The sequence below is a fragment of the Colossoma macropomum genome, unplaced genomic scaffold, assembly GCF_904425465.1.
Source record: "Colossoma macropomum unplaced genomic scaffold, Colossoma_macropomum, whole genome shotgun sequence".
In the NCBI taxonomy this organism is placed as follows: domain Eukaryota; kingdom Metazoa; phylum Chordata; class Actinopteri; order Characiformes; family Serrasalmidae; genus Colossoma; species Colossoma macropomum.
In genome coordinates, this window is record NW_023494794.1 from 10,637,100 (window position 1) to 10,655,083 (window position 17,984).

The following is a 17,984-nucleotide window of genomic DNA, read 5'->3' on the forward strand; positions in this document are numbered from 1 at the left end:
ATTGTCCATTATATGTGAATTTAGATTAGATTATATTAACTATATTGATATCACTATATTTATGTACCTAGAATAATTAGATTAAATTAGATTAGATTAGTTTAGATTACAATGGATTATATTGGATTAACTATATTGTTCCCTATATCTAAATCCAGATTAGATCAAATTGGATTAACTTTTTAATTAATTTTCCACTGTATCCATAGGTAGATTAGATTACATTAAATTTATTTGCCACCATATCGATATCAATATATCTATGTATCTAGACTAAATTAGATTAAATTATGTTAAATTAGATTAAATTACAATGGATTAGATTGGATTAACTATATTGTCCCCTATATCTATATCTAGATTAGATAAGATTGGATTAACTTTGTTTACCACTGTCTCCATATGTAGATTAGATTACATTATATTACATTCATTTTATTTGCCACTATATCAATATCAATATAGCTACATATCTAGACTAAATTAGATCAGATTAAATTAGATTAGATAAGATTAGGTTAGATTACAGTGGATTAGATTAAATCAACCTTATCGTCCACTATATGTAAATCTAGATTAGATTGCAAATTAGTTTTATTTGCCACTATATCAACATCAATATATCTATGTATCTAGACTAAATTAGATTAGATTAAATTAGATTAGATTAAATTAGATTAGATTACAAGCAAATAGATTCAATTAATGTTATTGTCCACTATATGTAAATCTAGATTAGATTACATTGATTTTATTTGCCACAATATTGATATCAATATATCTATGTATCTAGACTACATTAGATTAGATTAAATTAGACTAGATTAGATTATATTACAATGGATTAGATTAGATTAACGTTATTCTTAACTATATGTAAACTAGATTATATTATATTAACTTTATTTGCCACTATATGCATATCAATATATCTATGTATCTAGACTAAATTAGATCAGATTAAATTAGATTAGATTAGATTACAATGGATTAGATTAGATTAACTTTATTGTCCACTATATGTAAATCTACATTAGATTACATTCATTTTATTTGCCACTATATTGATATCAATATACTTGTGTATCTAGACTAAATTAGATTAAATTAAATTAGATTAGATTAGATTAGATTAGATTAATTTAACCCTTAAAAATGACATACTGTTACATACTAGTATAACATACTAAGGCTTATTTTTCAGTGAGGGACTGAGTTATTCTTAGGTTGTGGCAGCATGTAGTAAAACTTTGGACCCACCGGTGAGTCCTGGCCAGTTAAGAGGTCAATGTCTAGGTCTAGATTAGATTACATTACATTAACCTTTATTGTGTGCTTATATTTTTACAGACAGAACATAAAGTTTACTGTTATTAATGTTTCATATCAAATATTATTAATACTATTATTTATTTTAACAGGAAACTAACTTACAAATAGAGAGACTGAAAGAGAGTCTGATGTTACATATGCACACATACAAATGTTTCATTTGTGAAAATAATATTATTATTGTTTCTGTTTTTACATCAATATGAAGCTGATCACTTGAAATACACTATGTGATTCATTGCTTTGGCAACAGCTAGTTATAATGTATGGGAACAACACTATTAGAGTTTGAGAGAGAGAGGGATAGAGAGAGAGGGAGAGAGAGAGAGAGAGAGACAGTAAGGGTATATTATGCATACTCACGCTCTCTCTCTCAGTGCAGATGGGCAATTTGACTGTAGTGGAATTGAAACTCTCCCAAATGCTTACTTAAGCTCCAATTTCATATTAATCACAGCTTTCGATCCTACTTATCCATCATTCATTCCCCCATCTCTCCCTCTCTTTCTCGCCCTCTCTCTCTCTGTGTCTCTCTCTCTCTCTCTCTCTCTCAGGTTTTTGAGTCAGAACAGAATCTCGTCTCTGAAAGCAGGAATTTTCACTGACCTCAACAGTCTGGAGTGGCTGTGAGTACATAATGCACACACACCCATCTATTTATTTATTTATTTATTCATTCATTCATTCTTTCAGTGTGTATATATATATATATATTATAATATATAATATATATTATTATAATATTATGACCACCTCCTTGTTTCTGTGCTCACTGTCCATTTTATCAGCTCCACTTACTATATAGGTGCACTTTGTAGTTCTACAGTTACAGACTGTAGTCCATCTGTTTCTCTGATACTTTGTTAGCCCCCTTTTACCCTGTTCTTCAGTGGTCAGGACCCCCATGGACCCTCGCAGAGCAGGTACTATTTGGGTGGTGGATCATTCTCAGCACTGCAGTAACACTGACGTGGTGGTGGTGTTAGTGTGTGTTGCACTGGTACGAGTGGATCAGACACAGCAGTGTTGCTGGATTTTTTAAAAACTGTGTCCACTCACTGTCCACTCTGACACTCCTAACTTGTCAGTCCATCTTGTAGATGTAAAGTCAGGGATGATAGCTCATCTGCTGCTGCACAGTTTGTGTTGGTCATCCTCTAGTCCTTCATCAGTGGTCACAGGACGCTGCCCACAGGACGCTGCCCACAGGACGCTGCCCACAGGACGCTGTTGGCTGGATATTTTTGGTTGGTGGACTATTCTCAGTCCAGCAGTGACACTGAGGTCTTTAAAAACTCCAGCAGCACTGCTGTGTCTGATCCACTCAGACCAGCGCAACACACACTAACACACCACCACCACATCAGTGTTACTGCAGTGCTGAGAATGATCCACCACCCAAACAGTACCTGCTCTGTGAGGGTCCATGGGGGTCCTGACCACTGAAGAACAGGGTAAAAGGGGGATAACAAAGCGTAGAAACAAGGAGGTGGTCTTCATGTTATGCCTGATCGGTTTTGATATCGCTGCTGCCGCCCTCTAAAGGCGTCATTAACAAACATCAAATAAACAAACGTCACTCACCGCCGCCCTCTGAAGGAGTTATGGCGTTTATGCATTTTTGTCTTTATAAGACACTTGATGTGTTTCAACAAATGTAACCCTTTGTTTTATTTACAAACATGTGACTCAATGCAATAAATAAAAATGCACCCACCTGACATTGTGTTTGCTGTGGTGTAAACAAATGATTGTGAAAACAAACAACAACAGAAAATCACAGCTGTCAGCTTAAATAAATGTGATGATAATGACAGGTGGAGTTTGAAGTAGCTGAATTCACTTATTAGGGCCGTCTGGATGCGTCTGGCTTGTGTTCATACAGACACAGACAGAGACAGCGAGACGATGGATAAAGAGATGTTTATGTCAATCATGCTGTTGGAGCTGATTGGACTTTGCCTGTTTGGAGTCAAGAGCCAATTTTCTCTCTCTTGTCCTGTTTCTCTCTCTCTCCCTGTCTCTGCTGATTGTTTCTCGCTCTGTTAGCCATGGCAGAGATGTTGTGTCTCTTCAGGGATCATATTGGCTCCTTTAGTTATTTCGGCTTTTTCTTGTTCATTTTTTTTTTTTTTTGAGCACAATTGCAGAAAATTACACACTGTGCCTCCGTCGGCGTTGCTGGGAATTTGATAACCACTATAAAATCTAATTTTTGTGCTTTTCAAGAACCGAACTACATCATATGCTTCTCCAGGGAATCCTCTTTAAACCTCACGCTGAAACTCACTTTTAAAGAACAAATAATGTCCAGTAAAAAAGACTATCGACAGAGGGGATCCCTCAGAGTCTTCCAGGCCTTTAGAGGAAACCTAATGATTTCTGAAAACTGAAAAATGGACGTCTGTAATTGTTATTCAGTGAAATCAGGCTCGTATTTAAACTCTGCAAGTATTACAGCTCTACTGTTGTTCCAATCCAAAGTTTTGGACGGAAACAAAAGGGTTAAATTCTTGAAACACTAAGCAGAAAATGGGCCAATCAGGAGTTGTTTGTCTCTGTGGTATCTAGGTAGACATAGCTAAACAAGCTCTCCTATTGGTTAGGACTTCAGGAGCTGAAGAGAAGTCCTAACACAACAGATTAACTGTCAGCACAATCACGCAGTGACAGAGGAGTTAACCAATCACGCTTTGTTTCCAGTAGATGTAAGAAAAATGTCTCTCTATACCTTCTGGAAGTTCTAGATAAATTGTGAATATGAGTGGCAGCCCAATCAGTGGGTCGTTGGAAATGGAAAACAGCGGCAGCAGCTTTTTACCAGAGTTCACTACTGAAAGTGGAGTAAATTTGAACACAACCGAACAAACATTTCAGTCGCTTGCTATCATTCATGATATCATGATAATAAAATATATATTTACATATAAGTTTTTTATTTTTTTGCTAGACTTTTTCTCATTTTTTTATTCCATTTTGATTCAGATGTTTTTGCTTTACGCAGCTACTTTGTATGTTTTATGGAGCACAACAATAAAATTTGTTTTCTCCTTTGGAGACGGGGTAAAAATTCAGAATAGACAAGAAGAACTGGACACCTGACCTCCTCTTGATCCTCACATAACAGCACCATCTGGAACAGGCCTACAGCCCAGCTTAGCAGCTTAGCATCTTAGCATTATAAACTGGACTCAACAGTATTTAGTGACTGTAAACTGAACTCCAGCATAAGTTCAGTGAGGGTGAAGCAGATTTTTACCAGCTTTCTGTGAAGCTTGTCAAGCCACACAACTGTAGAGTGGAAATAACGTTTGTGGGCGGAGCCTGGAGAGTGTAATCATGTGGCGAATCACTGCTACGTCACATCAGTAATCCAGGTGGAGAAAGTCAGTAGTACTGCGAGGTACCATGTAGTAATTCAGAGAGTTATTCAACTAAGACCTAGAATACACATATATTCACAGGCCAATAACCTTCTGTCACATATAACCATATATATATAACCTCATATATAACCATAAACTCACACCAGCCACACATTTTACTGCAGGGTTTAATTAAAAAGCATTCAGTCTATAAAGGTGTTTCACAGAGGTGGGAACAAGTCGCAAGTCTTGATACTCAAGTCCTGAGTCAAGATAGTCGAGTCTCGATTCAAGTCCTGAGTCAGTACAGGTGAGTCTCGAGTCAATAGTCCTGATCTTTGAGTCCTAAACAAGTCAGTCTGCATTCTTCAGCTAATTTAAAGCCAAACACTGAATAGTAGTAACAGTACTGTAGCCTTTACATGACAGCAGGTTAGCAGCTTATGGCTGTATATTATTATTATTATTATTATTATTATTATTGTTTTACCCTTCCCACTAAAATACTAAATCCATGGTACACAGATAACCATGACAGGCAAACTGGTATACGCAGAGTAGTGAAACTACACATGAAAAGAATTTTAAAAGTACTACTGAACTTTTTTTGGAATTTTTGGAAACACTAGTTCAGCCAACTAAAACCAACAGCTAGTTTGAATTGAATTTAGATGACAACAGAAACCAAAATGACCAAACTGGACAAATTTTACAGAAAAGACAGCAAAATGATGACGAACGTATGAAGCTGTGTGACCTTTTATTCACCAACTTCTTATTGGAATTTGCCGTTCCACCTTAAATGGTGCAGCAGTTACGTTCCGGAGGCTCACTGCTGCACCATTTAAGGTGGAACGGCAAATTCCAATCAGAAGTTAGTGAATAAAAAGTCTATTTTAGCCTTGTGGTGAATGTTGCGCTTGTTTTACCTGCAGAAGCTGTTAAAGTCGGTCAAACAGAGACGCCGTGTTTCTTTTGTTGGTCAGTCCGCCTGGTGAGTTTCTCCAGTAAGAGTGGAGTTGTTGATGCGTTGCTTGTTTCCAGCTTATGGAGGCGAATTTGAGCTCTATCGCTGCTCTTGTCTTCTGAAATAAAATAAATCAAGCATAAGAACAGAAACAGACATCTGACCATGTTGCTGTTTATTCAGTTTACAGCAGGAAACGAATTTATTCACATGAAAAAATCAGCTATATCTGCAGTCAGACTCTCCACGTTTCTTCTGCTTTGAGAGTCGTTTCTAATCATGACACTCAAGTCCGAGTCAGAGTCCAAGCCGGAGTCACTGGTACTGAAGTCAAAGTCGGGTCCCCAATAATTCTACTGTTTCTCATTATGACACTTGTAAGAATATTTTAAGATGATTCACCTTATTTCTGGACATTTTTACTTATTTCTATGAAACAATGCATAAGACAAGTAAACAATCTTCCTTTAAAATAAGTACAAACATCTAAAAATAAGTGTAATAATCTTACAGTATTCTTCCAACCGTCTCAGAATGAGAAATATTAGATATAATGACTACGTTTAAGATGTTCTCACTTGCTAAGATACATTATTTGCTGTGTATATCTGGTTAATTGTTTCTACCTTCTTTAATAGCAACTGAAACTAATTATAATAAACATAATTTTCCAATTAGTAGTCTTTTAGGTCATTTTAGGTGACTCTAAAGCGTCCACTTTGGTTAACTAGCCTCCTCGCTTGCTAGTTAGCTCAATTATTTGGCTGATAACAATGCACTGTACTGTCTGTGTGTACAGAGTCAAGTTGCTTTATTTAATTACTCTCCTAGAAAAACCAGCATAGACTAGCATTGACCATCACCAGCAAAGCCAGCATATGTTGTGTGTTTTGGATGCTGGTATGCTGGTCAACCAACATGACCATGCTGGGGTGACCAGCTACACCAGAACCAGACCAGAACTACCGGCAGAGACCAGCTTAGAAATAAAACGTTTGCTTATCTGTGCGTTTTTTTCAGCGAGATAGTTATTTATTTTTTTGTGAAATGTGAAAATATGAGCTAAAACACTGTTTCTGTAGAGGCGGGCGTAAATGCTAATAGCATTATCTTCCTATCTAGCTAATTTTGCCGATGTCATTAAAAAAAAAAAAAAGACACACCAAAACACAGTTCTGCTTTACCTTCTGGTGCTCTTATTGGTGATGTAATAATAATGTAAGAATAATAAAGAATTCATTAAATTGTCGTTTCGGCGTGTCGTGATCCTCAGTGGAGTTAATACTGCTAAAAGCAGCTCTACCTGCTTTGGACAGCTGGAATAAAGGAAAAGCATGAATAAAATTCATTACATACTGAGCTACATTTGACATTATATGTTAACGTCATGGCCGACGCTCGGGCTGTTCTGTTTGTGTTTACTGTAAATTGTGGCGTAAATTGAGCTGCTCGGAGGCGAATTATTCACCCAGAGGAACTGCTGGCCTTCATGTTTACAAATATCCCGATTTGGTCCGGCAGGAAGGTGTTTATCCTGCAGACAGGAGCTCTGCGGCTGCTGATATTCACTCTTCTAAGACTCACACTGTGAAGGCATGCGATTTCATTTGGTGTGTGTTTATGTTTATGTTTTTTTACAGGATCCTGGACGAGAACAGAATCTCTTCTCTGCGTCAGAAGTCTTTTGAGGGCCTGAAGTCTTTATTCTTCCTGTGAGTGCCTTATTCTCCACCAACCTCTGCACACCGAACGCATCAAACTCAACAAACTCAAACCCGGCTCTGTGTGTGTGTGTGTGTGTGTGTTTGTAGGTCTCTGTTAAACAATTCGGTGGAACAGATGCCCAAGACGTCGCTCTGCTATGAGATGCCGCGCCTCAACTGGCTGTGAGTGATAACACTGAGTCACATTTTTAATGAGGAGCAGACCAACCAACAGTCCGAAGTTACGCTAAATGTATTCAAAGTTATTCAGAGATTTTCTTTTCTTCTTTAAACTTATGATTTTGAAGGGTTTTATACCTGAAAAAATATAGTGGCTGATATATATATATATATATATATATATATGTAGTCCATCTGTTTCTCTGTATACTTTGTTACCCTGTCCTTCAATGGTCAGGACCCCCACAGAGCAGGTAGCAGGACGCTGCCCACAGGACGCTGTTGGCTGGATGTTTTTGGTTGGTGGACTATTCTCAGTCCAGCAGCGACACTGAAGTGTTTAAAAACTCCAGCAGCACTGCTGTGTCTGATCCACTCATACCAGTGCAACACACACTAACACACCACCACCACGTCAGTGTTACTGCAGTGCTGAAAATGATCCACCACCCAAATAGTACCTGCTCTGTGGGGGTCCATGGGAGTCCTGACCACTGAAGAACAGGGTAACAAAGTATGCAGAGTAACAGATGGACTACAGTCTGTAACTGTAGAACTACACAGTGAAACTATATGGTCAGTGGAGCTGAAAAGATGGACAATGAGTGGAGAAATAAGGGGGGTCTGAGAGCATATTAAAAATCTGGGAAATTTTTTATTAAAACCTCAAAACAACCAGAACATTTTAGCATTTTAAAAAATTTGAAACAAAAGAAATTATGATGATTCAAATGAAGAAGAAATGTTCAAAATTTCTGCACTTTTTCCAGCTCACCATTCAAATTTCAGCAAATTTGTGAAATTGACCATGTTGAGGTCTTTATGCTAAAAGGTCAGACTGTATTTAGTCTGATCTCTTCCAGTGAAGCTCATGGTCAGATGACTTTCAGGTGGATTAGGTCTGTTGATCAGAGACTTTTGCACACCACCAAATACTAACAAACCCTGAAATTCATGTTAAAATTTCAGCGACTCTACTTTTCACTCAAATTGTTATGCTGGTAGATCACGTTGTTTACCAGCTCGGGCTACTATGTTGCCGTGGTAACAAAGAATGATCTGGCTGTTGTAAACTTGGGTAACATGGACAATTTTTTTCAATATGGTTTTTCAAAATATCTGCTTAATTCAGTAGTCAAGATGTAAACAGAGTCGTTCAGAGTGGTCTGGTGTGAAACGCTCTGTTTTAGAGAAACTTACAGAGTCAGAACTGTTCACAGTGGTGCTGATAGGAACCAGACGTCCACCTCTAAAAGCTCCCTCACAGACAGTTACTACATGAAATGGTTATGAATTCACTGCCTGATGACTGAGACACTGTTTTATTTTTTGATCTAAAATCACTTTAATCAATTAATTAAATCAATTCATGGTGGAGGGATACAAGAAGGGTGTTGTGAGGCAAAATAGTCCCCAAAGAAAACTTATTATTTTCAGATTTTCCACTATTTTCCATCATCAACATTCCATATAAACTCAGAAGACTCGTGTAGGTTCACTGGTGGTTCTGCATAAGAAAAAAAATGTCTATATTTGTGTTGTACTCATGGCGACCCCTGGTTCCTATCACCACCACTGTAAACACATCTGAATCATTTCACACCAAACCACTCTGAATCTCTCTGTTTACATCTCAAACACTGAATTATTTTAAATTTGGGAAAATCGGTGGAATTTCCATTTTAACTGCAGAATTTTTTAACATTTTTAAATTAAAATATGGAAAAAGTGTTTTATAATTTGTTCTCGAGAATCAAATGTAACTATATATGAGGTAAAATCATGCAGTGTATCATTAAATCAAGGATACTTATATTTAACAGTAGTTAGTTTGATAATTCCATTAATTTCTTAATTGCGAGGCACTGTATATTTAAATGAATCCACAAAAGCAGATTTAACTAACTATCTAAATTAGAGTAATAGCTGAGTAAGTTGTAGCTAAATTGCAGTCAGTGTGAAGCGTCTATGCTGCGTCCAGTTTGTGTTTGAATGTTTCCTTTTGCACACAATGCTCTGTTTGTGCTTTTAACATTGTAATTGTCAGTCTGAGCTGATTTAATAGAACTTACGTTGAAGAATCAGACACAGTGTCTGGAGACTGAAGCCAATTTAACTGTCAGATGGAAAATGTAGCCACAGAAATTGAAATAAATGTTTTGTGGGCTCAAAGGTACAAACTGATGCCTTATGAGGTTGGTAGTTTGAGACCCCCGTCTGCAGGCAATTGAATACCTTTTAAATAACATTTTAAGTGTCATTAAGGAGTTGAACACAGTGTTTCCACTATACATGTTTTGCAGTGTAGGCCCGCCATGGCAAATTTATTGTCACCGCTGTTTAGAAAATGTTCTGAAGTCACAATTACAAACTCTGCAGAGGGCTTTTAATTTGAAAAGACAGATACAGGAAGTGGAGACATGTGGCAACACCCAACCTACTGTTCCTACATCTATGCGCCCGACAAAGGAGAAAGAAAAATAGATTAAACTAGCTAACATTAAGATTTTACAGTTTACAATAACATTTATAGTGTAGCGTTATTCTCAACTGATCTTCATGGTCAACCAATTATTATTATTATTATTGTTAATAATAGTAGTTATTAGTAGTAGTAATACAGGGTGATTCAAAAAGATTAATCCGATTTCAAAGCACCATATTTTTACAATCGTGAGGTGCCGAGGAACCAATCACAATCCAACTGAAAGAGGGGGTCATAGAGTTTCTGACTGTCAGTGGAAGATGGCTCCCTTCAGTCTGAGAGGAGATGAGACCCCTGAGCAGAAAGCGTTCTGCGTTCTCCACTTCAATAAGAGTGAATCCGTCATAACTGTGCAGTGTGATTTTCGTGGGCAGTGAAGCTCCAACAGCTCAGAGCGTTCGTCGCTGGTTCCACAACACTGGATGATCCCCGAAATCGCACTGAAAGAGCCGTGAGTGCAGCGACACCCGACAGCCTCAATCCAGTATGGGATGAGTTTGACTATGATGTTGATGTTGTCTGTACAGCTGGAGGAGGTTCATACTGAGACCTTGTACAATTACATAATAAACTTTATGCTCATTTAAACCATTTACAGTTTACTGCATTGATCTGTAATGATTTACAAGAGAAATAAATCATTTTGAAATCGGATGAATCTTTTTGAATCACCCTGTATATCGTGAAATAAGGGCCCAGCTAACCTAACATTAACGTTAGCAAACTCAGTGACTCAAAGTACCGTTAATGTTACTTCAATAGATGTCAGTAAAATAACTGCCAAATGACGTTATTTATTTATTTATTTTTTGCTGAGAACAATCCTAGAGGAATCACTGGAAGACTAGCATTATCGACTTTGTCAGACGTTCCGGTGCAACTTCCTCAGAGTAAACTCAGATTGCCGTGACCTTGTGAGTTTATGAGGACCGTCCAGTCGCTGCAGTTGCAGAAGTTCTGCTGAGAAAGTGTGACAAGGCACCTTCTGTGGGAAAATCTTGTAAAAACTTGCCGTTAAGGCACAGGGCTGGGGCTGTGTTTTCATTTCAGTAAAATATCATTAGCCTTAAGAATACGGGGTGGATAATTAATCACCTGTTCAAATTTTAATTACACTCATTTTTCTTTCACATTATTTTTTGATAGTACTATGTTTTGTATGTGTGTTCACAGGGATTTGGAAGGGAACCGGATTTCGTCATTGTGGTCGTCTAGTTTTAAAAACTGCTCCTCTCTCACTGTACTGTAAGTAATATGGATGCAAACATGCACAAAATGTTCTAAAGATGATCTCCAAAATGACTAATGAGGTCCATTTATGGTGTTTGTGTAATTTTACATATAGCAAAAAATTAAACAGGTTGTTTTCGTAACTGCGCCTTTAAGACTTATATATGTAAATGAGCACTGTTCTGATTGGCTGCCTTCACTCAAAAAGCAGCCCAGACCAAAAATCTCAATGTGAGAGTTGGACTAAACTGCTGTAGGATGAATAGGTAGGACAAAACTCCTGCTGGCTGAATGGGTGGGGCTAAACTGCTGTACGGTGATGTTTTCCACAAGTAAATAAAATAAATAAGTAAGTGCATTTAAAAGCAATTGATTGGTTGACGAGTCAGGAAACACAGCCTCTGATCAGTCAACAAGCTGGGGACACAGCCACTGATTGGTCGACAAATCAGGTATGCAGCATCTGATTGGTCGACAAGTCATGAACACAGCCTCTGACTGGTTGACAAGTCAGGAACACAGCCTCTGTCTGGTTAGCAAGTCAGGAACATAGCCTCTGATTGGTTAACAAGTGAGGATCACAGCCTCTGATTGGTTGACAAGTCATGAACACAGCATCCAATTGGTTGACAAGCCAGGAACTCAGCCTCTGATTGGTCAACAAGTCAGGAACACAGCATCTGATTGGTCGCCAAGTCAGGAACACAGGCTCTGGCGAATATTTAAAATAATGTCATAAATCTGTTATGCATAGCAAATGTTTTCTACACAAACTGACCACATGCTAGTGTTTCCCACTCTAGTCCTGGTCAGTGCTGGTCGGTATTTTGTTCTGTTGGAGCTCCAGCTGAATCAGGTCATTAAGTGCTGTCAGACTAGATCACCTGACTCAGGTGTGCTGGATGCTGGAGCAGAAGAAAAATCTATAAAGTCCTGTAAGTACAACCCACTCCTGCCCCAGCACTGAGATGGATGACTACAGCAGTCAAACATTTGGACTCAAACGGGGTCTGTTTTTTATCAGTAGCTTCTAACAAAGATCAAATAAAGACAAAAACTTTACAGACTAGAACTACAAGCAGAGTTTTGCCAAGTATCCTAAACCCATCCTTCAGTACAGAAATAGGAGCCCACCGCACCCTGTGCCTATGACTGGGCCAGCAGTCAGTTTGAGCTAATCTTTTCAAGCATATTCCTACTTAACCCTCTCAGGTTGATGACGTCGTGTGCAACATCAAAGGACGTCACAGATAAAAGAATAAATATCTCAGGAAAGTTGCTAGAGACTTACTTTTATTTTGCCTGGAAGGGTTGTTTTGCTGACAAGTCAGTAACCCAGCCTCTGATTGGTTGACAAGTCAGGAACACAGCTTCTAAATGGTTGACAAGGCAGAAACACAGCATCTGATTGGTCGACAAGTTGGGGACACAGCGTCTGATTGGTCAACAAGTTGGGAACACAGCTTCTTTTTGGTCGACAAGTCAGTAACCCAGCCTCTGATTGGTCAACGAGTCAGGAACACAGCATCTGATTGGTCGACAAGTCAGGAACACAGTCTCTGTTTGGTCAACAAATCAGTAACCCAGCCTCTGATTGGTTGACAAGTCAGGAACACAGCTTGTGATTGGTCGAAAAGTCAGGAACACAGCTTCTGATCAGTTGACAAGTTGAGGACACAGCCTCTGATTGGTCAACAAGTCAGGAACACAATCTCTGTTTGGTCAACAAGTCAGGAACCCAGCCTCTGATTGGTTGACAAGTCAGGAACACAGCTTCTGATCAACTGACAAGTTGAGGACACAGCCTCTGATTGGTCAACAAGTCAGGAACACAATCTCTGTTTGGTCAACAAGTCAGGAACCCAGCCTCTGATTGGTCGACAAGTCAGGAACACAGCATCTGATCGACAAGTTGGGGACACAGCCTCTGATTGGTCAACGAGTCAGGAACACATCCTCAGATTGGTCAGCAAGTCAGGAACACAGTATCTAATTGGTTGAGAAGTCAGGAACCCGTCCTCTGATAGGTCGACAAGTTGGGGACACAGCCATGGATTGGTCGACAAGTCAGGAATACAGCCTCTGTGTGGTCGACAAGTCAGTAATACAGCCTCTAATTGGTCGACAAGTCAGGAACACAGCTTCTGATTGGTAGACAAGTCAGGAAAGCAGCCTCTGATTGGTCACCAGGTCAGGAACACAGCATCTGATTGGTTGACAAATCAGGAACACAGCCTCTGACTCGTCGACAGACTCGATTCAAGGCATCAGTTGATGGCTGATAGCCATGCTAACAACATCACTAACTCATTTCAACATGGAGAAATGGATAAATAACTACAGAAGACATTCAGTGTTGGATTTCTCATTATGGATTTATTTTACAGTCTCCAACAAGACTGCAGATCAAGGCTGGATTACAAAGGAAAAAATAAAAGCAATTCTCTAGCATGCAGCGGTCCTGAAATTTATTCTTTGATGTACACCATCCTTTGATGTCATGTATAACATTGTTGACCTGCACAGGTTAATTTGCATAAAGTTGCAAAAATCTTAACTCAGTCTGTTCCTAAATTCTGGGCACAAATCACCTGCTTCTGTGGGAACTGACTGATCGCTACAGTTAAAATGAACCCAGAGTCAGGCACCAGAATGTAACTTGTGATTTATAATTTGTAATTTTAATAAGAAGCTGCAAATAAGATAAGAAGCCTCATAGAAACTGAATTTTGTCTCCTTTTGGATCCACTCAGACTTAAATATGGATCCATGTAGACAAAAATAAAGTGCTAAAGTGAGAGGAGTGATCAGCGGTAAAGAAGAACAGGAGCTGAACCAACACAACAGAATGAAATTAAAAAAGAGAATTAGGAACTAAACGTCAGTGACTGAAATGGAACAAACAGATGGCCTTACTCACCGATGGACTTGAGTAAAATAAAAATATTATCATTTGACAAAAATTGTTAAGTAACACATTTTAATGGTGTCGGGTTACTGACTTTTTAATCAGGCTAAGCTAAATTACCGTGGCTTTTAGGCAAGATCCAAGATGTCATCACCACCAGCATCATCATCATCATCATCATCATCATTATCGTCTCTGTCCTCTATCCTGCTGTTACCCCAGGTGTTCACACTTGGCTGTGCTCCTCATCAAATCTTTGTGGCTCCGTTTTTGGATTTTGGGTTCAGAAAGACCAACTCAGCAGCAGGTTCACTGCCAAATCAGTTTAAAATGATTTTTGAAGGGCAAAGACTGAGTGCACCCCCACATACACAAGTTTATATATATTAGCAAGACATGGAGCCACTTTTCTCTCTCTCTCTATACACATACACACACCAACACACACACAATACATATATATATATATATATATATATGTCTTGAACTTTATTTAGCTGTCAAAAGTACAAAAATTGTTGTGACTATGCAACTTGTTTTTACTTGATTGTATTTTGTAAATATAAACAAATTCTTAATTTGGTGCCCGCTACATGCTCAAACCTAGTTGAAACAGAGCAAAATAGAATGAAAAGTTTAGAGCCTATTCATGTTTTGAAACATTCCACAGTAAGCAGGAATGTTTCAAAAGATGGAGAAATCTCAATCCGTGTAGGGCAAGGGCAGAAACCACTGTTGAATGTGTGTGACCTTCAAGCCCACAGATGGCATAGCATGAGAAACCGTCTTGCTACTGTGTTAAATAAGTGATAAGGTTTTTTTGAGAACTTCCGAAAAGCGTTATCACTTAACATAGTCTGCCGCTGCATCAAGGATCAAACTCTATTACGCAAGGAGAAAGCCATACCTCAATTCTGTGCAGAAACGCCGCCAAGTTCTCTGGGCCCGAGCTCATCTCAGATTTTCTGAAAGACTGTGGAAATGTGTGCTGTGGTCAGATGAGTCCATGTTTCAGCTTGTTTTTGGGAAAAATGGATGTCAGGTTCTCTATACCAAAGAGAAAATGGACCATCCAGACATCAGCAAAAGATGCAAAAGCGAACAATTGTTTCGAGGTGCATCAGCGCTCACGGCATGGATGACTTACATATGTATGAAGGTATCATTGACACGGAGGCATATATTGGAATTTTAGAGAGACATATGCAGCCATCAAGACAACGTCTTTTCCCAAGATGTCCATGGTTATTTCAGCAAGACAATGCCAGGTCTCATTCTGCAAGTGTTACAACAGCTTGTGTCTCCTATTGAAAATGAATTGCGCACCATGAAGGGGAGAATCAGACAATAATAACTACGAACTGTTGAGCAGCTGAAGTCTTGTGTCAGCAAGAATGGGCGAAAATCCACTTGCAGAACTGCGACAATTTGTATGCTCAATTCCCAAACGATTAAAAAGTGTAAGTAAACGGAAAAGTGACATAACACAGTGGTAACCCAAATTTTTTTGAGTGTATTGCTGGCATCAAATTCTAAATTGGTGCATATTTTCAAAATACAATTAAGTTGGTCGGTGACAACATTGGAAATCTTTTCTTTGTACTTTTGTAAGTTAAATAAAGTTTCAAGAGAATTAACAAATCACATTCTTGCTTTTATTGCATTTTAGAAAATGTCCCAGCTTTTGCAGAAATGGGGTTTGTGTATAATTTCTCCATCACAGGCCAAGTTACATATTTAGGTGCTGAAAACTTCAGCAGCAAACTATATAAAAGAAATAACATTCTTTACAAATATCAATGCACAGTTATTTTATATTTGATAAAAAAAAATAAAAATGAGAAAGTAATTGTAGCATATGCAAAAGCTTAGACACTCTAGGTCACATGTGTCAAAGCTCCAGTCCTTGGGGGCCAAAACACTGCGTACTTCAGCACACTGCATTAAACACACCTGATTCAGCTCATCAGCTACTTAGCAAGGCTAATGAACTGTATTCAGAGCGGTAGATGAGGGTAAACACTGATCTCAGCAGCACTTTGGCCCGGAAGGTCCCCAGATTGACATGCCTGCCCTAGGTAGATATTACAGCATGTAAATGCTTTTTGTAGGCAGCTGGGAGTCATCCTGTTCCTGCTTTCGACAACAGGACAATAAGCTACAATATACTTCAAAATTCCCCATGAACTACTTAAAGAAACTCCTGCTACAGCGTTCGGAATGTTCGTCACAGTTCCCTGACTGAAAATCACTGAAAATCTGTAGTAGATCCTAAACCTGTTGTATAAGGTGGCTCAAGAATATTGCATAAGCATTCTGTAAGAAAGAGTGGGTGAAAATTCCTGAAACAGGAATAGAAAGACTTCTAGATGGATACAAAAAGCCTTTGCAGGCTGTGATATCAGCCAAAGAGGGTTAAAGTACTGACTTAGTAGGGTTTTTTTGCACTTGCCTCAATTACTATTTTATTTTTTCACATTTTTGGTGCATGAATCAGATAGAAAGCAAAGGTTGTTGTCCAAAAAAACTCAATTTTTATGCTTAGAATAAAACCTCTTCACATTAACTTACATTAAAGGGAAGACAATTTTTCCCCTCTCCTGTAAAGTTGCCATTTTGGAGATTATTTTTCTGAATAGTGAAAATTAGCATCTTTATTTAATAAACTTTGCTGCAGAGATTGTGTTTTCTTTCTTTTCACTTCGAAAAGAGAGAGAGGTCACCGAGCAGCATACAAAATAATAATATTATGCCCCATATGCACAGTGTAGGTCACATTTCTGTTCCTAAAAATGCACGAAAACAAACAAACACAAACACATCGAGGTGCCGAAGAGAAAATAACCCCAGCGTTGGAGTGTGTACGCAAATCAGGATGAACTCCAGCTTCCTTAATAGAGTGGAGACACGCAGAATTAATGTCATCACCCCGACTGAGTGCTCACAAACACATACTCAGTCATTACCTCTCTGACTCAGTGGATAATGAGGCCAACCAGCCTCCATTACAGACCCCACACACAGTTCCTCTCGTCCTCTCCATGCCTTTCCCCATAGAGGCTTCGTTAGAGGAGGCTGAGAGTGAAATGATTTACAATAATAAATAATAATATGTTCATGTATGATGCCAATTTTGAATACCCAAAGCAATGAAGAGCAGTTTGCAATGGCCAAAATCGCTAGTAATTGACCAAAAGACAACAAGGAAGACATGCAGAGTCATGCTGTGAACAGTGAGCATGACTGGCATAATTGCTAAGAAACCAGTCGTCTCTGGTTTCATTGCTCAGCATGGCTTAGAACTGCATACATTAGCAGGAAAAGACCATTAGAATGACATGCAAACTGACCAATCACATCCCATAGTTTGGGAAGGCAGGGGTAAAGGTGGTGCTTCAACAAAAACACACCTGCAGGAAACAAAATGGTATATTCATCTGTAAAGCCGCAATTATTTACTAGTTACTAACGACAAACACGCAGCAGTGTGGACAGCCAATCAGAGTGTACCTGACAAAATTCCCAAAGCTGTAGATATTTTAGGTTATATTAAAATGAAACAAAAAAAACTGGAACAAATGATCACAAAACTTTCAAAATTTGTTAAAAATCTCAAATTGACCTTACAAATTCATTCCCAACCAATTTATTAAATACTTGACCAATAAATATGGCCTAAAGAATTCATTAATGACCCCACCAATCCTAAACATGACCCGACGACTTCTTCACTGACCCCACCAATCACAAACATGACCTAAAGAATCCATTACTGACCCCACCAATCACAAACTAGATGAGAAGAATTCATTAA

At 38.5% G+C, this 17,984-nt stretch overlaps 1 protein-coding gene across 1 annotated transcript in view; it reads left to right on the plus strand.

The window, feature by feature from the left end:
- rxfp2l (relaxin family peptide receptor 2, like) overlaps window positions 1-17,984 on the plus strand; it is a 72,747-nt gene that overhangs the window by 16,800 nt on the left and 37,963 nt on the right. The window contains exons 7-10 of the mRNA XM_036581000.1: window positions 1,887-1,958; window positions 7,305-7,376; window positions 7,476-7,550; window positions 11,206-11,277. Coding sequence (XP_036436893.1) covers window positions 1,887-1,958; window positions 7,305-7,376; window positions 7,476-7,550; window positions 11,206-11,277 — 291 coding nt within the window. The remainder of the gene's footprint in view (window positions 1-1,886; window positions 1,959-7,304; window positions 7,377-7,475; window positions 7,551-11,205; window positions 11,278-17,984) is intronic.